Genomic DNA, 25590 nt, shown 5'->3' with positions numbered 1-25590 from the left:
ATATATATATATATATATATATATATATAGGTTGCATGCTTATATAGTTTCCATTGTTATATGAAAATTGTTTTAATATTGCAGCTTTACATTATTATTTAACTTTAGTTTAATGTGAATATTACGAGTTAGTGTTGCTGCACTTTGCAAGTTCCTCATTTTTTACCAGAGTATCAGTGGAAAACCTCATGTCCACAGTTTAAAAGACCACTTTAAAATCATAAACACTGTGATACATGCACAGTAGCTATAATGTAATGAGATAAACAAATGTGACTTTCCTTAAAAATGAATAAAAAAAGTTCTGGCAACTCGCATCGTAGGCCTATCACCCAGCTGCGTGCCTGTGTATTGACGCACAGCTGAGATTACCCGTCAAAAATAATGTGCGAGACTCCATTTAACAAGAAACCACACAACACACCATTTACGTCTTCCCATAAATAGACTTTATTTCCAAAAAATAGCCCCTACAACAGGGTAGCAGGAGGTGAGGAAGGATAATTTACACAGTTAAAACACTCACTGGGCTGTGCTTAAAATCTCACTGTTAATAGAGACAATATTTGAACCACAATCTACTGCAGCCCTACACAGCCCTAACAGATCAGATTGAGAATAGAAGTCTTTCGGCTCTGAAAACTGCCATGAAAGCTGAGCATTAATGACTTAAAGAGGCATACAGTATCTTATAACAGAAACAAGAGTCAAAATATTTCAAACTAATAATAAAATGATCCATGTTTAAGCTATTTCATTTAAGCCACCAAGGGCGAATAAACGGAATAGTAGTCCAGAGATGGAATAAGCATGATGTGTAGTGTATTGAAGGAAACAAATACCAAAAAAGCAAACAAATCAACCAAATGAACACCAAAACGAACATATATACATGACAGTATTGCACCAAGATGGCAAACAAGTTTGCCATAAAATGGATAAACAGTTAGGACGCTGAAACCACTGCGAAGACTTTCGACATGCCTCGCCAAGCACAGACATACAGCATCCGCATCAGTTATGTTATTCAATTTTATGAATGCAAAAATAGGAAAATTGCAATTAAACAAATTACAGGAAGTTGGAATGTGTTTGAAACAGTCTTCATTTACTCAATCGTGTATAAAGACAAAATTAAAGATTCTGTCAGAGAGAAACATGATCCTATTATGTCAAGAAAAGAAATACAGTATATATAGACTCTGTACAGTGTCAACTCCATTTACAATTTCTAAATTAAATGTAAAAGTTGTGAGATAATTCTTAAAGGGTGTATTAATGTTTTCGAGAAGTGCACCTATTGCTCTAGTGTTACTGGTCTGGACAAGCCTCGTTAAAACAGGGCAGAGCTGATTTTGGCAAAAAGCATTCTGCTCAAAACAAACAGATGTTACTTTGGTAAATAAGCAAGAAAAACAATTGTAAATGGGTTAACCCTGTGTAAATTAAGGTGTCAATTTGATTGTATAATAAACCAATGATTATGTAACTCTCTTTCTCTCAGTATTGCATGCTGGGTCTCTCTCTGACTCAGTTATGCATTCTTTGTCTCTTTCACAGATATCCCCCTATGCATAACAGCAGCAGTACATGCACAGTTAGCAGGTACAGTGACAACAGCAAGGGGGTGCGCTGGCGAGAACAGAACGCGACTCGCAGCATCCGGATCAGCCCTGGTCCACCACTTCGAGTCTAAGGGTCAGGGAAACATTTGACATATTATGTAATATCATGACTGTATGTTTTATACAAACTGGCATGGCACTGCATTCAGGGTTTGTTTACCCTTATAATGGCGCCCTCTGGTGGCTCAATAAGGACAGCCGTCTCCGACATTGTCGCTTCAGATGCTGTCTGCCACTCTCCCTGTGCATAACTATAGGATAAAGGAAATATTCACATTTCAAATTGAATGGTATTAAACATTTCATGCTTATGTTTAAGAAAGGTACATGGATTTAAATGTAAACAGATATGAATAAAAAAAACTATTTAATTTCTTAATACATGTTTTCTTCATCATTATGTTGGACTGAGGCGAGTCACTACGCCACCACGAGGATTTAGAGCGCACTGGGAATAGGGCATTTCAAATCAGTTGCAAGTATATCACTGTTACCATCATGATTTACCCGAGAAGTTTCACAAATGATGCTGGCGATGCGCTGTGAGCTGAACCAAAGAAGATTAATGGTGGTGGACATCCTATTCCTGGCACGAACAGAACATCTTTTACACTAAAGCTTCATGTCAGACTATTTTTATTGACTTTTTTAACTGGCTGATTCACAAAAGAGCCTCCGATGACAGCAAAAACATGGGATGACAGTAAGTCTTCACTTTCTTTAAGACGCTATTGTACTTGCTATATTAAAATGTTACGATGGGAACGCACTTCATTCATAAAAACTATTTAATTTCAGTTCTGCATAGATGTTAACAGAATTTACTAGCAAGTCTGGTGCTTTCCTTGTATACCATTTTTATGGGTGTGGATTATGATAATTGTGAACAACCATGCACACGCTCCCTATTTATGAATGTTTGGAAATCACTTCCATACGATTTACTAACAAATCGGGTGATTACAAAGCGTTTGTACGGACCATTTTACGCACAAATTACTCCAAATATACTCACATATTTACGAAAGTTTCATGAATGAGTCCCATTGACTAAATCTGTATATATTTGTGTAAAAACTAAATTCGGTTCCTATTTATGCTATATTTCTATGTTTCACTGTTTAAGGTGGTCAATGGTCTCATCACACTGTGAACGTCCTGTCTATGGCAGTCTGTAGCAAAAATGGCCAGAGTCAAGAAGGGTAATCTGAGATTAGGGTCAAACCGCTTGAGGCGATCCTGTGCAGAAATGAGCTGCTCCTCTACCCCAAGTCTCTGTTCGGTCTCCTCATCGAGCCTGAGAGAAACACACACAGTGCAAAACTTACTGTAGAGCAAAGACAATGAGTGTTGGCACATGGAATATCATTAAAAAAGGGATAAATTATGCACTTTTATGATGCCTATATATGATGTACAGTTAAACTGCCAAACCAAGTAGTCTATATTTCACATTACAGGCAATTTAATGTTGATATCTGGACAATAAATTTCTAGGAGAGATGTTGTGATTAGAAAATGTTATCTATATTATATCATGTTCAGTACAATAGTGACTATGGAGTAAATGTGCACAACAGTGACCTTAATTAAGATAAATGCTAGGGCATCAATGTGAAATTGCATTACTTATTTAAATCAAACACAAAGTCAAAGACCCAATCATTAAGAAAAAGTGCATTCTAATACAAACAGAAGCTGGGTTTCCAGCTAAATCTTTCACATTTCTAAAAATGTGACATCCATAATGTCATGTTTCCATCCACAATGTCATGCACATCATCTTGGGGAGCCCGCCTTGTCTTGATGGAACAGCTAGATTACTTCCTTGCTTTGGGGAATGTTGTATTTGCAGTATTGGAGCAATTGTACATCGTTTTATTAAATGCTGCCAGGCGATGCCGCTGAATGGGAGTAATATCTCATAATGAGGGCTGAAATTGCTGTTATGCACATACACCGCCAGCTTATGTATTCCTGGGAGCACCTGGGCTCCAAAATGTTCTGGTGGATTATGAGGACCCACTTTAACTTTTGAATGTCAAGGGCTACGTTCAAAGAATTGTATGCTAAGGTCGGACCTTCTTGCACAAATAGACAAAACACTTCATTGTTTCACGAATAAACCTTAATGCAAGTTTTAACATATGTAAAACTCCAGAAAATCCACCAGTGCATAAACTTTTAAGCAAAATTTGAGAGTTTATGCACATATCAAGCGTTTCCATTAAGGTTTTCATAGACACAAATTTACAAAAATTCTAATTATAGTTAGATGGAAACCCAGCAATACTCAATTCCTTTCATATACATTACAAGTTGTTTCGCAGAACACTATTTTGAACACACCCAATGTAGATGTTTGGGTTATTTTCTGTTATTAGTTATCTGTTATCAATAAATATGTTTCCATCCAAGGGCTGTTGAAAACTGAAATTATAGCTAAAATTGTGTCGACATAATATTTTTCCATCTTGATGGCATATCTGCACAGATCCGATGCTGCAAACACATCTGCGTCATGAGTGCCAACAAAAATATCTCTCATGCACCTGTCATCGACAAGTCGACTCACGGAGAACAAATTAATGGCCACTGTGCGGTAACCATTCATTTATTTATTAAAGCTTCTTTTCCACACCATTCAAAATAATAGACAGCAGTCATGGAATTAGCCCACAATACAAAAAAACATATCTTTAAAACATATGTTTTAAATTAAAAATAAATACACATTACTAGGAGAAAAACATCAGTGTGCTTTTTTGCAACACTAACATATAGCCCAATTCTATATGTTTAGTTTACATTTGAAAAATGCTGGCAAAATTCCCTGTATTCAATAAATTTAATTAGCAAATGAGTAAAATTAACGAGTAAAATTTAAAAAAAAATATTCTCCCCATTTTACAAAGAATTAGGGACATCTAGGGAGGGAAAGATACACAGTTAGCGATATACACACATTTCTGTATGGAAACAGCTTAAGGGCAGATTTATTTTGCGATAAACCAAAACTGTTTAGTGCAGTGGGAACAGTGTAATTTGTTTACGGTACGTGTCCACTGGCACGTTTTGAGCGAAGTTGAGTGAGCATTTTCAATTATTTCCTATGGAAGTTGAGGGCCACTCTCCCGAGGTGCAATGTGGGAATGACAACAGTGCGGAGAAAGCGTTGAGGGCGGTCGAGAGCATTGAATAAGTTCAAATTCCTCTGCTTTATGCAAATGAGGAAAGAAAAAGTCAGGTGCCAGCCAATCACTGTGTGATGAAAGCAGTGTCGTCTGTCATGATAGCTTCAACACCTGATGATAATGATAGACTTTCTGATGGATTGAGTGCTTAAATCACATAATTTGTTGAACTGAACTCTTTTAACAGACTTAATATTGCACACATTAATATTCTGTGTACTGAAAACAATTATAATTCTTTCTGTGTATTGAAAGCATCATAGGTCATGTTTGAAGCTGCATACTATGCATACCACTCTTACTGTTTTTGCCATAAATCGATAAGGTAGAAACAGTAAGAGTAGTATGCATAGTATACCACTGAGAAACCGTAGACAATACAAATTTGCTGTACCACAGTCCAAAGCGGAAGCGTTGTAGTGTTGCGAGTGTCGTCCGTGAAATGTGCCGAATGGGCCGCGATAAGCTAAAATGAGCCGCCGCTTTATGCATAACGGAGAACAAAACAGCGTGCGGTCAATGTAGTTTGTGACACAGGTGTTAAAGATAGTGAGAACTTGGTTAATAAGCATAATTAATGATAAGACTAAACGTGGAAGCAGTACCTTCTCTGGAGTTCAATGCACTCAGCTTTATAGCCCTCATTGTGCTCGAGAGGGCCACCAGGGGCAGCATCTACTGCAAGGTTTCCCTAAAGAACATGAACATCTCAGCACTTCAGATCATGGACTTAATTTAGAGTTCTATATCTTCATTTGGAATTATTGCTTTCACCTGTCTTTGTGTGTACTCGTGCTGTAGTTTTGATGCCCGTGCGTCCTCCAGCATGGCAGTAAGCTGGCGCACCTGTTGGTCCCGGTCTGAGAGGGAGGTCAGGTTCTGCTGCTTCAGGAGCTCGGCCTGACCCTGCCAATCCATCCTCTCTAACCTACACATGCAAACAAATTTACAGAAGTTTAATTGATGTCTATGATACTTGGACATAGATGCTAAAACTATATTTTAATCAGTTATATAGCAGACACTACATAAGGTCATGTTTATCAATACATCTAAAAAATTGCTAACAAATTCTCACCTGAGCATCTCAAGTTCTTGCTTATCTCGCTCCATCTGGGCATCTTTGTACCTTATCTCTGCTATGATCTTCTCTCTCTCCCCTGCCCTTCTCCTCTCTTCCTCCAGAACCTGAGTAAGCCGGGCCAGTTCACCTGATCCGAGCCGGTCCATTTCAGACCTTTGCAACTGTAGCTGTTCCAGCTGAGGAAAAGATAACAATGTAATTAATAATACTACAAAATATTATTAATCATTACAATTAGGCAGATAACGATCATCGAAATTTGAACACAGTTATCATCCGATACCGATCCAATCACAACATTTCTTTTAAAAACGGCCTTTGCAATTGATATGCTGCAGTTAAACGTTAATGCCTCACACTGTAAAATTACATTAAATTTGCATTAACTGTGAAATGCTAACATTTATTTGAATTGAAATGTTATGAATATTTCTGTTGTCACTCTATAAGATCATTGTGACATACTGGCAACCAGTAAACACCATGAGAGCATCACACACATAGAGATACATTCAAAAATATGAAAGATATATCCATTGCAAGCTCCAAAACTGCTGCAGTGAGAAATCATTCATATCTATGACATGTTTACCATCTTTGGCGTTTTGATGAAACACAAATCACTAATTAATAAGCAACTGCAGGGCCGTTATTGAAGGTTAAACTGTTTTTAATTGCGGTTTTTAGTGGTACTGTGACAAACAAACACAGTAAATCTGATTAAAACCTGGATTCTGATGTGGATGATGAGAGATTGAGAGCGGTCATAGAAAAGGACCATTTCTATTGAAATGAATGGGAGAAATTGGAATGCCCAACGGATGTAGAAAAGGAAGTTTCGCCTTATTTGATCAAATTGTTGTCAGATTTTGCTGCTGATTTGATATATGTTCTTTGATTGTAATCTTGAAGAACCATTTTGGAGATTTCGGTCTTTCCCTATTTAAGTAGATAGAAGCTGTAATTTTATGCCAGTTGTTTGCATAGGAAATAGCTGACCAGTCTGCCCAGCAGCATTCCAAAGATGGCCTCCGAGTGGACTGACTTACCTTGAAAGTGACTGAGTCAGATTTTACTCAGATTTGCGTTTAACGAAATTAATGAATCACCTACATCTCGTGAACGAGGATCTGCTGAATGAATGAATGAGAGGAGGCAAGTCGTTCAGTAAGGCAAGCGAGTCATTCTTAGGCTTTTCTTGAACTTGATAAAAGTGAAGCCCAGCATTCGACAAAATGTAAGAAAAATAAGACCTGCTTTCTTGTCGTTTGTGGTAAAAACGATTATGGTTAGTGTATTTGTACATTTGTAGAGATGCAAATTCCATTTGTGTTGCGTTTTCCAGCTTTTTAAGACTTGACTACAGTGTGAGCCAATAGTATTTGAGTGCAGGCTAAGGAGGAGCATATCATTGGTTTGACTCAAATACACCCTTTACTGGACTAATAGTTATTCATTTGAGTCTGAACGAGACATCTCGTTTGTCAACTAACTGAATGAATAAGGCATATCGTGCATGAACTAGGATCTACTGACTGGCCGAATGAGAGGAGACGGCAAGTCGTTCGTTCAGTTCGGCAACTCACCCTCTAGTGGCCACAATGTCATGCTTTGAGGGCTGAAGTGATGTGTGATTTTGTGCATGCTGCAATTAAAAAATGATTGGCCCTGAATCTAGGCACGATTGGCCGATTACAGATTTAAGACGAAGACTGGCTGATTGATCACTGCATCCATAATTAGAATGCAAGAATATAAGGTGTCATTCACGACAAATGTGTGTTTTTTTTTTTTCAATTGATTTTCTATGTAAACATACACTAGACTGAATTCTTGACCACTGTGCCCACCTTTTCAGAGTTTCACGCAGTGCCACATTTTTTGACGGCATATTAAAAGAAGTTTATCTTTCAAATATGTCTCGAGACACCTGAATTCTGTTCTATTCATTGTGCTGCGTTTGGTACAAACGTATCATATCAAGTGTCCCATAAGATAGGTAAATTCATGTAAAAATAGAATTATGTTCTATTCATTGTGCTGCATTTAGTACATTTGGTCTGAACAGCCCCTATAGGACCTAGCGTTTCATATCAAGTGTCCCTTCTGATAATACGTAAATTCACGATCCCTTCTATTAAGGTTTAAAAAAAAGGATAAGGAATCAAGTAAGCAAGGTTACGTACCATTCTCTCCCTATCATTCTGCAGTGCTGATAAAGCATTTTTGAGACTCCACACTTCTCCTTTAGAGCCACTTGGGGGAGATGGTGAATGGCTTGTATTGTTAATTTCATCTAAACGTAGTCGCAGTTCCTTGGCCTCATTGACAGCCTGATCTCTCGAGCCCTGCAAAGAGGCCATGGCTTGACCGAAGGACTGGTTCTGAGCTCGAAGCATTGCAGCTGCCTCCCTCTCCGCTAGAAGCTGCTGCTCCATCACCAACAGGTCTCGTGCCAGCTCCGCCACTCTCTCCTCTGCTGTTTCAGCCTCAGTTCGCAGAACACCACCCTCCCAACGCAACTCCTTCAGCTCTTTGCTGTGAGCTGCCTGGGCTTCTCTCTCTAGCTCCAAGGTCTCTTCCAAGGTGCTGAAGCGCATTCTAGCAGCCTCGAGCTGCTCTCTCAGCTTCTCCACTTCGGCCCCTGGTGCATCACGATTATCGAACCAAACACTTCCATCACTGGCCTGGCTCAAGTTCTCCTTCTCCAGTGGAGAAATCTTTCTTTGTGCAACATCTGTTTCCAGAGTCTGAATATGGATCTTGATTTCTTCATTCTCTCTTTCAAGAACACTGATGCGCTCTACTTGGGCAGCAAGAATCTGCTTGTGTTGGGAGTCCTTCATGGCAAGAACCTGGTTTAGGTCATTTCTGTAGCCATGAAGCTGGGCAGCCAGCTTGGCATTCTCAGCATTGAGGTCATCCCGCTGTGACAAAAGGGCTCGAAGCTCCTCCTTCAGCCCGTTATTCTCACCTGCAGCCTCCTGGATAAGGTTATCCTTCTCCATCATAACCTGAGAGACCATAAGAGCAAAGATGAGTCAGAATGTATAAATGCTCTGAACATAAATAATACATTCATAATAGGATATGGCTATGTTTTTTTGACAAGCAACATTACCTGGAGGTGTCGTTCCTCTAGCTGTTTGTATTGGCTGAGCACCCTGTCTCTATCATCCTGCAAGGAACCCATAGCCTTGGTAAAGGACTGCAATTGAACTCTGCTCTGGAAGGCGTTCTCTTCAGCTTTACGAAGCCTCTCCTCTAAACCACGGAACTCCTCTCTCCTATCCTCCAGCTCTTTCTCTGCCATGTCTGCCCTTCCATCTGCATCTTTCCTCGCCTCCTCTACAGCCTAAAATATGAGCACGTATACAATTTTATTTGCATTTCACAAAATGTTGCATTTCACAAAAATCGCCTCTTGCGGCAATGATGAGAATGCAATTCCTAGCTAGAAGTTTCAGCTTTTAATGTTCATGCATTTCTTTCTAAAAGCCTTGTATTCTGTATTTGTGTTGTTTTTTTATTCTGTATTGTGAGTACCTGTGTCACAGCTTGCTCTTTCTCACCAAGGAGCTCTAATTCCCTTTTCTCCTTCTCATCCAATGCTGCCTGAAGTATATCTGTAAGGTTCTTTGAAGAGCCCAGGTCTGTCTCCAGTTGCTCCAATCTCAAGCATAGTCTCCTTTCCTCTGTCTCCCTTTCCTTGATTGCTGCACGTGCTTCATTTGTCTCACTCTGAAGCTTGTCCAATGCTTCTTCTAGAACTTTAGCATGGTGACGGAGTCCCTCTGCTTCTTTCTCCAGGGAGGTCAGCTGGGAGTGATTTTGGGCCAAGTTGAGCTCTAACTGAGCTTCCTTTTGTTGCAGGTCCCCTCTTTCTTTTTCAAGAGCTGCAAGGCTTTCACTATATTTATTTTCACCTTCAGAAAGCTGTAAATGTAGGTTCTCTTCTGATTTCTGCATCCTGAGGACATGCAATATATTGTTTATCTATTATTCATGATAAAAAAAATGAACAGTTGAAACATTATTACCTGAGTGAAAGTGAAAAATGAAAAGTGAAAAACAAGAAAAAAACAAAACAAACCTTTCCAATAAACTCTGCAGTTCCTCTTTTTGAGACATCTCTCTCTGCAGTTGTTCAACAAGTTCTTTAGCACGTGTCTCAGCCTTATGAACATCAGCCTCCTTTTCCTTCAGTTCACTATGAAAGCGACTCTCCCATTGTTTTGCTTCATCCAGCACACGATCACGATCGTCCTGCAGGGAGGACATGGAGCGTGAGAAGGCAGCCAACCGAGCCAGTGATTCATCTAGACGGGCCTTAATTTCCCGAGCATGCCTGTCCGCAGTCTCAGCAACACTCCTTGCCTCCAGAGTTGCCTCTTCCTCCCTCTCCCTTCCCCTGTATGCTTTTTCTAGTCTCAGTTCCATCTGCTTAAGCTCTGCTCCAAGCCGATACCTGACTTCATCCAGGGTACGCTCTGCATCTGCTTTCAAATTGACCTCGCGTTGTTGTGCCTTTTGTTCAGTGTCGAGTTTGTCTGCCTGGGCATGCTTTGCCTCCTCCAGGGCCATGTCCAGTTTCGCTTTACATATTGAAAGCTCAGATTCAACACTTGATCTTTCTTGCATAATCTTTGCGACTTCCAAGCGTGCTGCCCCAAGTTCACCCTGCACCTCATCTATACCCAACTGCAAGGACTTTACTTCTTTACCCAGTTCGCTGATTCTTTCCTGGTACTCAATGCAGTCTTTCTGCAGCTGACGGACTTCCAGCTGCTTCTCTCTTAACAGTTCCTCGAGTTGACGTGTTCTGTTTTGACTTCCTTCTTTAAACCTCTGTGCGGATTTTAACTTTTGCTCCAACTCTCTCTGTTTGCCTGCCTCAGCCTCTGCCTCTGCTCTCTCTCGTTGGGCCTGCCTCATGTCCTCTTCCATCCTGGCTGCCCTGTCCCTCTCGCTTGCCACCTCAGCCTCCAGTTCAGCTCGATCTCGTTCCAAATTCTCCAGTTTCCACTGCATGTCTGTGAGGCGATCACGACTGTCGGCTGCTTCTTGCTGGTAGCCTGCAATGCTGCCATTGAGCTGGGCCAGTTGGTTCATCAACCGTTCCTCCAAGTCATCCCTTTCAGCCTCTAGACTGGTGCGAAGTTCCTTAAGTTGGGTTTCTTTCTTGGAGCTCTCTTCTTTCTGAATCTCCTCACTTTCTAAAGACTCCTGAATTTGCTGCTTGAGAGAAGCCAATTCTGAGTTAAACATGGATTCTTGCTTGTTTCTGGATTCCTTCTGATCCTCAAGAGCAGCTTCAAGTTCCCTTATCATCCTCTCTGCTGTTTCCAGAGAGGTCTCCAGTTCCCTGAGCCTTTTCTCTGCTTTAGAATTAATTTCAATATGTGCTTGCACTTCCGTGACTTCATGATGAAGTACAGCAGCAATGGATTCCTCTGACTGCAGTTGTAGATTAGTGTCTGGGGAACTACTATTGCCCAGGTATTGTTGGTTTTCAATTAAATCAGGACTTCGCTGCTGTGTGATGACACTAACCTCAGTAACCGTCTCTGTGGAGCTTGCATAGTCTTTTATGTCAATTTCTTTAGCCAAACGCTTTCTTAACTCTTCAGCCGTCTGTTCCAATGAGATTTTCTCATCCATAGCAATATTATAATTTGCCTTTATTGTCTCAAGCTCTTCTTTGACTTTCTCCAGCTCTTGTTTCAACTCAGTTTTGGCATGTCTGGTCCCTTTCTTCTCCTCTTGCTCCCTAAGCCTTTCATTTTCCTCCTCTAGATCCATAATTTTCTGATGCTTGACCTTAGCAAACTTCCTCATTTTCTCTTTCACAACATCTACCTCCTTCTTAGCTTCCTCTGCCAATCTCTCTGCCTCCTGTCTGGCTGCCTCATGAGCTTGTGCCTTAGCTGCTATCCCTTGCCTCTCCTGTCGAGCAGCTTCAAGCACTCTTCTCACTCGTTCAGCCTCATCACTCACATTCTCATATGATTTGAGCAGGGTCTCATACTCCTCTTTCATGTTTTTCACTTTTTCTTCCAGCTGCCTGCACATTTGTTTGGCTTCCTCTTTGGCACTCTCAGCCTGATGTTTGCAAGCATCCTTCTCATTCAAAACACCCTCCATTGCAAGCTTAAGACTCTCACAGGAGGCACTCAGACTCTGGTTTTCCAATAAAGTTCGATCCACCTCCTCAATTAACTTCTCCCTTTCTTCTTTTGATTTGTTTAATTCCAATTCCAGAAATTCAAGCTTCTGTTGTAGCTCTAATTTGACCTTCTCAGCAGCAGTCTGTTCTTCCTTGAGGGCCTGGTTCTTTTTGAGAGCCTCCTTGCGTGACACAAGAGCGGCCTGCAGTTTGCGTTGAAGCTGCTCTAGTTTGGCACTGTTACCCCTCTCTTCTTCCTCTCGTTGTGGCATTTCTGCTTCGAGTTTTTGAATCCTATCTTGCTCAGCTTTAAGTCCTTCTTGTAAGCAAGCAATATGCTGATCTTTCTCCAATACAGTTTCCTGCATTTTAAATAGAAGAGAACTTTGTTCACTTAGCTGTTGACTTAGATCAATAATCTCATCATTCTTGTTTTTCAGAAACTGTTTAAATTCCTCCACTTCTGACTGAAGAGCTCTGATGCGGGACTCGGCATCCGAAATGCTTGTTTTAGCTGCTTTCCAAGCCTCATCCACCTCTGCTTTCAGTGTTTCTGGATGAGCTTCAGCTCTCCGACACTTCTCTCTAAGAGCCTCCATCTCCTCATTGAGAGCATCAATCTGCATATCCTTTTCTCTCAAAGCTTCAAGTTCCTTGCAAAGCTCTTGGAACTTGCTATCTACATGTGACTGGGAGGCCTGGCTTTCTTGTTGCCGCACCTCTAAGTCCACATGGGCAGCTTGCTCAGCTTTAATCTCTTCCTGAAGTGTATTTATAATTTCTTCATGAACTCTCATCTGTGGAAAATGCTCATCAGATTTGTGCTGTTTTTGTGTCTCAGTCTCAGCAAAATCCACCCAATCCTCTTGAGCCCAATCATTTGTCTCTGTTTTTTCAAGATTTTGTGAGGTAGACCCAACATTTCCCTCTACATTCACACTTACCATTTTATCTCCATCATTCATTGATTTTATCAGACCCTCCAGTTCCTTAATGTGATTCAACAACCTAGCTTTCTCTCCCTCTTCAGCTTGGAAGCGCTCAAGAAGGACACTGTACTCCTCTTTCTGCTGTTTCATTTGCTCAAGATGGTGGCAATCTTTCTCTTGAGCTTTCATAACAGCATCTTCATTAGCATCGGCGGCCTCCTGAAGCTTTTTCTGCAAAGTTTGAATATTGGATTCCATGGATGCTATCTGTGAAAAAAGTTTAATTTTTTCCTCATCTGCCTGCAACATTTGTTGTTCATTCATTTTAACATACTGCTCTGTCAGATGCTGTTTTTCTGCATGTGACTCATACAATGCTTGCTCTTGGTTGTTGATTTTTTGTTCCAAATGCACCAAGGTCTCCTCTTTTGTATTCAAGACATCCCTAGTTTCTTGCAACAATGTCTCAAGCCTTTGTATTTCCTGCTCTTTTTCCTTAACCCCATCTTTGAACTGAAGAGTAAATCCCTCATTATCATCTCTTTCCTTTTCTTCCCTGCTCTCGGTCTCTTTCTTAAACTCAGCAACTTTTTTCATCAATTCCTTCCGCTGTATCAGAGCTGCCTGCAGCTTTCTCTTGACCTGCTCTCCATCTTTCTTCAAAGCATCCATCTGAGCAACCATGTCTTCATTCTCCTTTCGTAAAGCAACAAGCTCCTCACTTTCTTCTGTTTTATCCTCTTTGCTTTTCTGCTGGTCATCCCAGGCCATCTTAAGTTCAGACATTTGCTCTTTTAGCTTTTTGACTTCATTGGATATGGCAAACTTTTCCTCTCCAGCCTGGAGTAGTTTGGCAGTCATGCTATCATTAAGCTCCATCATTTCCTGATCTTTTTGTGTAAGACACTTTTGTAGGACTTCCAGCTCTGCAGTCCTGTCAATGAGAGATGCTTTGGTCATGTCAGCCTCCTGAGAGATCTGCAGTAACCTTCCCTCCATATCTAAGAGCTTCTGTTCCAGTTCAGATGAGGTGAGCTCTCTGTCCTCCAGTTGAGCAGCCAGCATTCTAGCTTGTCCTTCTTGTTCTACAAGTCTTTGCTGGGCTTCATCTAGGTCTACCTGTAAGGCTTGCATCTTCTCATCTTTGTAGAGAACCTCTTCTTGTAAGTTCTCAAACTGCTGAGCAACACTTTGTGCCTCTTCTTTTTCTTGATGGATCAATGCCTTAGCTTCCATCAGTTCTCTATCATAGATGTTTTCCCTTGACTCAGCCTCTTGTTTATAAATTGTTAGTGACTTCAATTCCTCCTCCAGCTGGTTGACTTTCCCCTGGGATTGTAAGGATGATTCTCTTAGCCGCTGAAGCTCTCCCAAAAGTTCACTGTATCTTTTCTGAATCTCTTCTGCTAAGATCTGTGCAAAAGCCTGACTGGTGCCTGAATAAGTATTTAGCAGACTTCCCTCCTGCTGGCCAAGATGCACCTGTACAGTTTCATGGATAACTAAAGATGGTGAATCAATGTCAACTATACAGCTGGTTGATGTAACCTGCCCTTCACAGGTCTCCTCCCAAGATTGAGTGGATAAGCGTAATGAGGCAAAGTCGTTAACTTGTGGAGGCCACTCTTGAGGCCCGTCTTGGTTTACAGCTTCCAAAAGAGTCCAGCTGCTATGTGCTACCTCTGAATCACTGCTAGTCACCATTTCATCTGAGGAAGTACCTTTTGATTCTCCAGGGGACTCCGGCTGTTGTGCTAAAAGCTCAGTGCTACTCTCATTGTCAGCAGACACTAACAGAACAGATGTGTCCACTGCCACAAGTGTCGTCTCTTCCTCTGGTTTGTCCTCGAAAACCTCAGCTAGAGCTGTAGGATTGTCGGCTAACCCACCAATGAGTCCTGTGCTTTCAACATCTGCACTTTCCACATCTGGCATTTTCAGAGTTTGGTCTGTGGTGAGCGATAGTTTTTCTCTGAGATCAGCAAGCTCCCTTTCTCTGTATGCAAGTTGAGTCTCCAGAAACAGAGTCCGATCTGTCTTTGATGCAGATGCATCTCCACTGCCATCTGAAAGAGTAGAAAAACAATCATGAGATACCAAGTGTAAACATCAAATAATTACAAAAAACTATTTTAATCATGCAAAATGCTTAAAAGTATTACTTAATATATGTATTATTTAAATTACATACTGTTTCAATGTTTATTTTACATACTGTTTCAATGTTTATGTCTGTTTATTTTTTTGGTATTGTGACGGAGCCCGTTGGACTGTGATAAAAGGAGGAAACCTGTCTTTCAAGTTATCCTAACTGTTGAAGGTTGTGGACTCCATACTACAGAATAAGAAGCATGATAGAAGCGTTGCTGAAAGAAGGACTACAGTTCAAAGAACATTCCACTGTACAAAAGCAAACAATAAACTCACCCTGGTGTGCCAAGTCCAAATCCCTCACAGACAGGTCAGTCACATGATCACCTATTGACTCACCAGAAACCTAGGAAAGACAAGCCCCAGTTACAACTAACAGTATGCTTAGATTATTAAGATGTCATTACAAAAATCATACAATAGCACAATAGCACATTAAAGTTAATTAAGAAAAACATACATTAGAGTATGTTGAACCAAAATACTGAGAGAAAAGATGAGGTTTTATGTGAAATTTGAATGCAGATAGGGCATCATTTTATGGAGGCTAGGGGGAATGAGCTTCAGAGGACAAACTTAAGAGAGTGTCTTGTTGAATAGCACAACTGACCATACTTTTATAAATGCTTCATAATTATGATTGTATAATTACATTATATGTGGGCTACTTGGGCCAGCAATCAAATGGGTGATAAAACGTGGCAGGATTATGATATCTCTGACTTAATAAGCTGAGAGACAATCCGTCTAGGCATTAATGTCACCTTGTGTCTGTTGCACCAGACACAGTCTGGGCTATATACAGTAAATCCCACTGAGTTCACAACAGCAGACATACAGTCATGATGGCATAGACTGGAAAGTAAATTGCATGCTGTGCAAAAGAGGTATGTCCAGTGCATTAATACAAATTATATTTCTACATTTTCAAAAAAAACAAATGTGAGTGGGGCTTTCCCATGCAAACGTCCAATCATCTCGAGAGCATAAACTGTGCTGGGAGAGTTATATGCCAAATTTGAATACTCATATTTTTAAGTATGAGCAATAGTAATAGTGATGATCTCCTTGATTAATAATTGGATCCAAAAGATGGTTGAAAATATTGAAATGTTTATTGAAATAACAAATGTCCTGTCTTGAATTCCACAAAGCACTGTTTAAAACCTTTAACAAATTTTTGCAATACACCTACCTGTAGAGTGTGAAGTTGTTGTTCCAGTTCCTGTATCCTAGCACCAGCTTCCTCTCCTTCGGCTGTGCTTTTATCCAGTTGACCTAGAGCATCAGGTGCATTGAGACAATTACTTTTTGATCACAGCGCAGACAATTTGCTCTATTGAAAAAGTGCTTTCAAGGACAGTTTACTCAAACAACAAAACTGCTTTGAACTTTGATGTCCTGTGCTGTTTACCTTGCAAAGACTGAAGAGTTAGACTGATCTGAGACATTCGCATTTGACTTTCCTGCTGTTCGGCTCTAATGTTGCCCAGTCGGGCTTCCAAAGCAGGTAACACCTCTAAGATCTGTGCAGGGTCAGCAGGGATATATATATCCACCTCTTCCTCAACAGTCATCAAAGAATGAATTCCTCTCCACAGTTTCTCCAATGCATCCTTTGCTTGGAGTCCTGCTTCTTGTTCCTCTTTGGTGGCACCCAGTCTCTCTCTTAAGAACTCAAGCTCATTTTGCATCTGTGCTAACTGATCTCGTTCACTCTTAGATCCTTCCTCCCTCTCTCTCTCCACTTCATCAAGCTTCTCCTGGAGATGATGAAGCTCTTCCACACGACTTGCAACTTCCACCTCTAGTTTCTTTGTCATCTCCTCTTTCTGTTTCTCTGCGACTTGCAAACATGTTTGCAATTTGGCCAGCTCGGTCTCAAAGCTTGTTTGTCTTTCTTGTACTGTCTCAAGCCTTTCTCTTTCCTCGGCTGCAAGTGTTTCCCTTAATTCATCTAATTCTGTCATCTTTTTTAGTAGTTCTGCATTGATGGCAGTAATGGTCTGCTCTCTCTCACTCTCAGATGCCTCCAGTCTAGCTTCCATACCTGCTTGCATGTTGACCAGCTCTGTCTCTCTCTCTTTTAATTTCTCCAGCCCTTCATTCTTCTCTCTTTCTTCAGCTTCAAGTTTAGCTCTCATTTCATCCAGCTCTGTGGTCTTTTTCAGTAATTCAGAGTTGAGAACATCGATGGTCTGCTCTCTTTCACTTTCAGATGTCTCCAGTCTGGCTTCCGAACCCGCTCGCATGTTGACCAGCTCTGTCTCTCTCTCTTTTAATTTCTCCAGCCCTTCATTCTTCTCGCTTTCTTCAGCTTCAAGTTTAGCTCTCATTTCATCCAGCTCTGTAGTCTTTTTTATTAATTCAGAGTTGAGAACATCAATGGTCTGGTGTCTTTCACTCTCAGATGTCTCCAGTCTGGCTTCCAAACATGCTTGCATGTTGGCCAGATCTGTTTTAAAGCTAGTTTCACTCTCTCTTAATTTCTCCTGGCTTTCAACCTTTGCTCTTTCTTCAGCTTCAAGTTTAGCTCTCATTTCATCCAGCTCTGTTGTCTTTTTTTGTAATTCAGAGTTGAGAACATTGATGGTCTGGTTTCTTTCACTGTCAGATGTCTCCAGTCTGGTTTCCAAAGATGCTTGCATGTTAGCCAGGTCTGTTTTAAAGCTAGTCTCGCTCTCTCTTAATTTCTCCAGGCTTTCAACCTTTGCTCTTTCTTCAGCTTCAAGCTTCGCTCTTATTTCCTCAAGCTCTGTGGTCTTTTTCAGTAATTCAGAATTGAGAGCATTGAGGGTCTGGTCTTTCTCATTATCTGATGCATCCAGTCTGGTTCTAAGAGCCAGTAATTCCTCAGTTTGCATGGTCCAATGTTGCCTTTCCTCTTCTCTCAGTCTTTGGGCTTCAACTAACTCCAGTTCCATCTGCCTGAACTGAGCAGTCAGAATCTGCATGAACAGAATAGTATTTTTTTTGCCATGACATTTTAAAGGTTATATCACTTACACAGAAAGACTAACAAATATTTAGGCTTTGTTTACATCTCACTGAATAGACTGATGATTTTTGTCTTTTTGTGTTATACTGACCTGTTTCTGCTGGTCTGCACTGTTGAGCTCCTGTTGTAACATTTCTAAGACCTCTGAACGAGAGCGCAGGGATTCCTCCAGCTCTTCTATACGTTGCTGGGCTGTATGTAGAGCCTGTGAAATGTGCCAACAAATGTGAAAAAAACGAACAAGGCTGGCAATGCTGTTGTTCCCCATCTTATGTCTTTGTCAAGTCATGCCATTTTTATTTGTGTAGTGCTTTTCCCAACACGTTTCAAAGCAGCTTCAAATCATGCATTAACAGAAAATTAAACTGTAATATCTATAAAATCTTAGAGTGATCATTCTGTAGTGTATAAAAATTAAATAATTGTATTTAGAACCCCTGTTAACAAGCTGAAGGTGACTGTGGCAAGGAACACAAAACTCCATAAGATGTTGGTTAACCTTGTGAGAAACTAGATTCACTGTGTGGGCCAGTTCCCCTCTGGCTAAATAACATTAATATAATGCCAATATTAGTTATTTATGTGCAGTGCAAGACATGGTTTAAGATTAATAAACTAAGTGTTAAGGTCCAGTTTAAAAAAAAATTAATAATAATTAATGACTAATGTCTTTGAAGTCCATCCTGGATTAACTACAGAAGTTCACATAGATCCATTTTCCTTTGTTAGTTGTCTGATGAAGGCTTTTGTTGGCAGTAAAATGATAGTATATGTTTTCCATTTCAAGAGTGTAGTCCATCAATAGACAAAGTTGATGCAGGCAGAGATCAATGAGGTACATCACAGTTCAACCGGCAGGTCATTTTGGTGAGGTTCGGTGGAGTCCATCCTAAGTCCAAGGTTCAGGCAGTAGCATATAAGTATCCGATTTTTTCCCTTTGTTTATTCTTATTGGATCATATCAACCACAGTAATTATTTGCCAATTACATAATGGTACTGATATCTTATTGATCAAATGAGCAACATAGGCCCATGATCAACACTATAATTCATGTTGACTGCTCCGTCAAACACTTGGCCAATGAAATTAACTTACCCTTGTCCTAAATAATGTGCTTTAATGTACTGCTTTAATTCAAATATTGACAGCTTAAGACTTGAAAACATGAGAGATACCTGCTGTAAGTCACTGTTGTTTGAGGCCTGTGTGAGACTGAGAAGTTCCTCTTCATGTTTGAGAATTTGCTCCTGGAATCGTACATCTTTTTCCTTCACCACAGCCTGCAAGACTAGCACCTGGACAGCATTTCAGGGTTCAAAAATAAAATAGTGGATATTTATTTCATGCTTGCTAACTTAACATAGCCAGTGCTCATTATGAAAAAATAATTTACTAATAATTTAAAGGATTCTATTAATATAATAATAATTCAAATAATTTAAAGGATTAAATAAATGGTAAACTATGTGGATCATTTATCCTTTTAATTGTGCTTTATAATGCCTAATTGATTTATATATTATCTTTTATTAAACGCTCAAAAGCAGTAGTATGAGGGGTCAGGCACACCTGCTCTGCATGATCCTCTTCTCTAACATGCTGTTCGGCATCCCAGAGCTGCTGTTGAAGGGCCTTGTTGGATGATTCTGCCTGGCTAAGCTTCTCTTTGAGCTGCTGGAGTTCCTCCACCACTCCTGGAGTCATCACAAAGGAGTTCTCTGAATTCTGAAAAACATCCAGAGTTTTTCATCAATATTATACTGCAGTGATGTGATGTTGAATTGGTTGATCCCTGTTTGCATTTAAGGTTTCCACCTTTAATTCAAACAGGGATCAACCGCTTCAACATCACATGCAGTTTTGTCAACAAAATAAAAGACGATGTCGCAATTGTGCAAATCATTGATCAGATTTGGAACTGTATATTGACATCAGAAGAAGCAGAGCAGAAAGAGATAGCACAGAGATGGCACAAGCAGTTAATAAATGACAGTACTACAGTAATACACTAAGTGAATTAAGATAAAATCACCCCCAAGTCATTCCAACTTCATATTCAGATTCCTAGATATAGCTTGGGTTCATGTAAGTGAAGTCACTGCAAATTTGTATTCTTATTTTAATACTCGGCTTAGCAAGCACAACGGTAGCACTTTATATTAGGTGTCTTTAACTACCATGTACAAACATTAAAATTAATACAATCCAATGTACTTATTTTGTAACTTCAGCCGTGGCCAAAAGTATTGGCAGTGACATAAATTTTGCATTTTGCAAAGTTTGCTGCTTCAGTATTTGTAGATTTTTCACATGTTTCTATGGTATACTGGAAAACAATGATAAGCATTTCATGAGTTTTAAAGGCTTTTATTGGCAAAAACATTCAATACATGCAAGAGTCAATATTTACAGTGTTGACCCTTGTTCTTCATAGCCTCTGCAATTCGCTCTGGCATGCTGGATATCAGCTTCTGGGCCAAATCCTGACTGATGGCGATCCATTCTTGCATTATTAGTGCTCAGAGTTGATCACAATTTGTGGGCTTCTGCTTGTCCACTCGCCTTATGAGGATTGACCACAGGTTCTTTATGGGATTAAGATCCAGGGATTTGCCTGGCCATGGATCCAAAATTTCAATGTAATGATCTCCAAGCCACTTCATTATCACCCTTGCCTTGTGACATGGTGCTCCATCATGCTGTAAAATGTACGGATCATCACCAAATTGCTGCCGGATCGTTGGGAGAAGTTGCTCTTGCAGGACGTTTTGATACCATTCTTTATTCATGGCAGTGTTTTTGGGCAGAATTGTGAGAAGGCCTACTCCTTTGGATGAAAAGCACCCACACATGGATGGTCTCAGGATGTTTCACTGTTGGCACGACACAGGATTCATGGTATCGTTCACCTTTTCTTCTCCGGACTATCGATTTTCCAGATGTCCCAAACAGTCGGAAGGGGGCTTCATCAGAGAAAATACATTTGCACCAGTTTTCTGCTGTCCAATCCTTGTACTTCCTGCAGAATTTCAGTCTGTCCTTGATGTTTTTCTTGAAGAGAAGTGGCTTCTTTGCTGCCCTTCTTGACACCAGGCCATTGTCCAAAAGTCTTCACCTCACTGTGCTTACGGATGCACTCACACCAACCTGCTGCCAATATTGAGCAAGCTCTGCACTGGTGGTGACACATTTCTGTAGCTGACTCCTCAGGAGGAGATGGTCCTGGCGCTTGCTGGACACTCTGGGATGTCCTGAAGCCTTCTTCACTGCAGTTGAACCTCTCTCCTTGAAGTTCTTGATGATCCGGTAAATGGTTCTTTCAGGTGGAATATTCTTTACAGCAATATCCTTGCATGTGTGGCCATTTTGATGCAAAACGATGATGGCTGCACGTCATTCTTTAAAGGTAACCATTGCTAACAAGAACAATGATTGGAAGCACTTCTTCCCTCCTTTTTATAGCAATCAGTCTGCTGTTATAATCCAATCAGAATGATAGAGTGATTTCACCTGACTAGTACTCGTTCACACTTTCCCAGGTGCTGCTGATATGATTAGTGAAATTATGTTTGCTGGTTATTTTGTGCCAGGACCAAAAAAACAGTGAAATGTGGGTTTTTGTGATAAAGTTAATTTTTTTGGCCAGTGAAGCTTTTTGCAATTATTTAAAATGCATCTGATCACTCTGCACAATAATCTAGAAACAATGTGAATCAACACCACAACAATTGAAGCAGATGTCAATACCAATACTTTTGGCCACATCTGTACATGTTGCTCTGCAAAATTCTCACAAGATTCACATTTGCTGCTACCGAGGTTGAGATACGGGATACCCACAGAATTATATGGAGGTACTTTAAATGTAAGTACAATGCAATGTATATAATAATTAAATTGTATCAAATGATTTAGAAGTACAAAGTAGTTAAAGACACATAATATATCAAATGGGTACAGCACAATTTATAACAACTGCTAGAATTGTAATATATTAATTATATGAAGTAAAAAATTAGGCAGTTGCACTGTATAAAAGGTATCCAAGACCACTTCATGCTTAAAATGGCATTAATATGTAGGCTTGTCTGTTTACCTGACTGCTGTTCAACACTTCTTGTCCTTTCAGCTCAGAAATTTGTTTGTTTAGGGCAGCCATCTTGGCTTTGGCCTGTAGTTTAAGCTTCGTAAACTTGACCTCTGCCTGTTCTTTTTCCTCCTGTATGAAGACCAAAACAGTTTGTTTGTGAAGTGAAAAATCAAGCTTTAGATCGGTTAACATTCACAGTGTGGTTAAAGGCACCAGGAAACTTCCTCCTTCCTTATTCAGTATGTTTACATGCACAGTCGAGCTGCGTTTTTGAGTAGACCAGCACCAGTCTTCATCTGTCAGCTGAAGATGTGACATATACATTTCCCAGTTGCCTTTTAGTCATATTAGCACACACAACAAAACAAGTCAGCAACCTAGCTTCTCAACAGCGAGACTCCCACAACCAGCACAACATGGAAAACTTTACAGCGGTGTACATTACTTATGTTCTTTATGATTTCTTATGTCATCTCCTTATCAGTTTAAAAACGTCTGTTCCTAGTGTTCGCCATGCTACCTTATTTTTTTTGTGTTCAGCTTCTGGGTTATATCTATGCTCTGTATCACTTATGTTTTTCGGGGCATGCGCACAACTCCGATTCCAATTGTGGTTTGATTAAGGTGTGTATGTGCTGGACGAAGTCGAGCTACAATCGCATTATCTAGGTCTGTTAGTCTGACTTTACAAAAAACGGACAGGAACGATTTCGGTTGAACTACAGCGTTTACATGACATTGAAAAAGATGACTGTTGTTGTCTGATGGTAGATGCAAACAAATTGACTGTTCATGTTAAATAAAGGAGCAGTGTCACCTTAAGATGTCTCTCAGTGCTGGCGAGCTGGATGTCCTTCTCTCGAATCAACTCCTTCAGTTGAACCACCAGCTGCTCTGTCTGGGCCAGTCTCTCCAGGACTTCTTCTGAGGGCTCTGGGCCCTCCAGGGATGCTTCTGCATCAGGCTGGGGTTGAGGGACCAAACTATCCTGCTACAAAGCCAATGACAATGTTTAAAATATAGCCAGGGCTCTCTAAATGGTTCATCTACAGTAATCCCCTTCTACCCACATATTAAAAAATTAACATTTTGTTTACACACCTGGGAGTCTCCATCGGAGCGTTCCTCGCCGGAGAGCTCTTGGAGGACAGAGGTCACCCCCTGGGTCAGCCGGCTAAACATAGCTGACCTACATGCAAAAATACACAATGAATTGCTGGTTCTTTAAAGTATGCATTACTCAAAATGTTTGGACAGGTTTAGGACAAAAATAAAGTATTTGGATAAAAAACTGGAACAATCTTTTCCACACATTCACACATTTAAAGTAAAAATGCGCTTCACACCACATTACGCATTCTAATAAAAAACAGTTTTGGATGACACTGCTCCTTTATTTAACATTATACTCCAATTAAAACATATATATATATATATTAATGATAATAATCAATCAAATGTTTATGATCGGACATGCACTGATTAAATAAGATCATGGCATATCATATGCATTACTAAAAATATACACCGGCGGCCAAATGTTTGGAATAATGTACAGATTTTGCTGCTCCAGAAGGAAATTGGTACTTTAATTCACCAGTGTGGCATTTAACTGATCACAAAGTATAGTCAGGACATTACTGATGTAAAAAACACCACTATCACCATTTTAAAAAAGTCATTTTTGTTCAAATCTAGACAGATCCCATTTCCAGCAGCCATCACTCAAACACCTTATCCTTGAGAAATCATGTTAAATTGTTAATTTCGTACTAGAAAATCACTTGCCATTATATCAAACACAGTGGAAAGCTATTTGGTTCGTTAAATAAAGCTTAACATTGTCTTTGTGTTTGAATTGCCACATTATTAGGTCAAAAATGGCAAAAAACAGAAACAGCTTTCTCTAGAAACTCATCAGTCAATATTAGTTTTTGAGGAATGATGGCTATACAATGATTGAAATAGCCAAAAACAGAAGATTTCATACAAAAGGTGTACACTACATTCTTCAAAGACAAAGGACAACTGGCTCTAACAAGGACAGAAAGAGATGTGGAAGGACAGATGTACAACTAAACAAGAGGATAAGTACATCAGAGTCTCTAGTTTGAGAAATAGACGCCTCACATGTCCTCAGCTGACAGCTTCATTGAATTCTACCCGCTCAACACCAGTTTCATGTACAACAGTAAAGGGAAGACTCTGGGATACAGGCATTATTGGAAGAATTGCAAAGAAAAGGACACTTTTGAAACGTTTTGGACACTCAAAGAAAGATTTGAGTGAAAAGAAACAGACATTGGACAACAGATAATTGGAAAAGAGTGTTATGGATCTTAACCCCATTGAGCTTTTTTGGGATCAGCTAGACTGTAAGGTGTGTGAGAAGTGCCCGACAAGACAGTCACATCTATGGCAAGTGCTACAGGAAGCATGAGGTGAAATATCACCTGAGTATCTGGACAAACTGACAGCTAGAATGCCAAGGATCTGCAAAGGAGTTACTGCTGCTTGTGGGGGATTTTTTGAAGTAGAATTTCAAATTGTTGAAGAAGTTCAAATTGTAATAGTAGTTTTTCACATTATTAATGTCCTGACTATACACTGTGATCAGACAAATGCCACTTTGGTGAATACAAGTACCAATGTCTTTCCATAAAAGCAAAATCTGTAAATTATTCCAAACTTTTGGCCGCCAGTGTATGCATGCATAATATATTTCATATTGCATAACACGGGTATCTGATTAGCTCAAACGTGGCTCCTTTGCTGGGAACGTAATGGGCTTTAAAGTGTCGCCTTCACTGATCAAAGGAGGCGCTAACGAATGACACAGCTATTATTGTTACGCTTATCTCTATTTTCAGAAAATAAATAACCTGGTGTGGCAGGCCAATAAAGCGAAGATAAACGAACAGAACCGGTCAATACCGAAACACACAAGATTGACGACTGCGGCTGCGTTGCTTTCATTTTGTCTACACAACAGCCAAGATTATTGAGCGACTCATGTTGTCTCCGTTTTAGAATCGAGTAATTTCAGAACAAATGATCGAGACATATAAAGGTATGGCATTATTAAAGCACAAGATATTACTTTAATGTGCGCGAGCTGTAAGTGGGCTCGTGCTGATGACTCGTAAACAACTGTAAAAACATTTATACATTTACGTGTTTTTGTATATGCAGTGAATGTCAGCGGCTGAATACATTTAGGAGACTTGTTAATGTTATTAAGCATGAAACTAACCTGTTTAATCGGCGCAGGGAAAAGCTGCGTGTTTTATTTGATCAATTTCGTCTCCAGGATTTCAGTGCAGAGCCACATCACCAAACATCCCGGAAAC

General features: G+C 40.1%; 1 protein-coding gene across 1 annotated transcript; it reads right to left on the bottom strand.

Moving 5' to 3' along the window:
• Positions 1 to 434: 434 nt before the first annotated feature.
• On the bottom strand, positions 435 to 25590 carry LOC127637304 (golgin subfamily B member 1-like). Its single transcript, XM_052118294.1, has 20 exons — positions 25494 to 25590; positions 23342 to 23429; positions 23058 to 23231; positions 22247 to 22369; positions 19720 to 19875; positions 19326 to 19445; positions 18239 to 18352; positions 16564 to 18097; positions 16345 to 16427; positions 15426 to 15495; positions 9997 to 15064; positions 9450 to 9873; positions 9025 to 9258; positions 8090 to 8917; positions 5898 to 6079; positions 5594 to 5747; positions 5425 to 5510; positions 2851 to 2922; positions 1786 to 1876; positions 435 to 1692 (listed from the first exon to the last, which is right to left on the bottom strand). Exons 2-20 carry the CDS (start codon positions 23420 to 23422, stop codon positions 1555 to 1557), a joined length of 9732 nt encoding a protein of 3243 aa, XP_051974254.1. The 5' UTR covers positions 23423 to 23429; positions 25494 to 25590; the 3' UTR covers positions 435 to 1554.

The sequence above is a fragment of the Xyrauchen texanus genome, chromosome 45 (genome assembly GCF_025860055.1).
Source record: "Xyrauchen texanus isolate HMW12.3.18 chromosome 45, RBS_HiC_50CHRs, whole genome shotgun sequence".
Taxonomy (NCBI): Eukaryota; Metazoa; Chordata; class Actinopteri; order Cypriniformes; family Catostomidae; genus Xyrauchen; species Xyrauchen texanus.
This window is presented reverse-complemented; position numbering and strand designations above follow the sequence as displayed.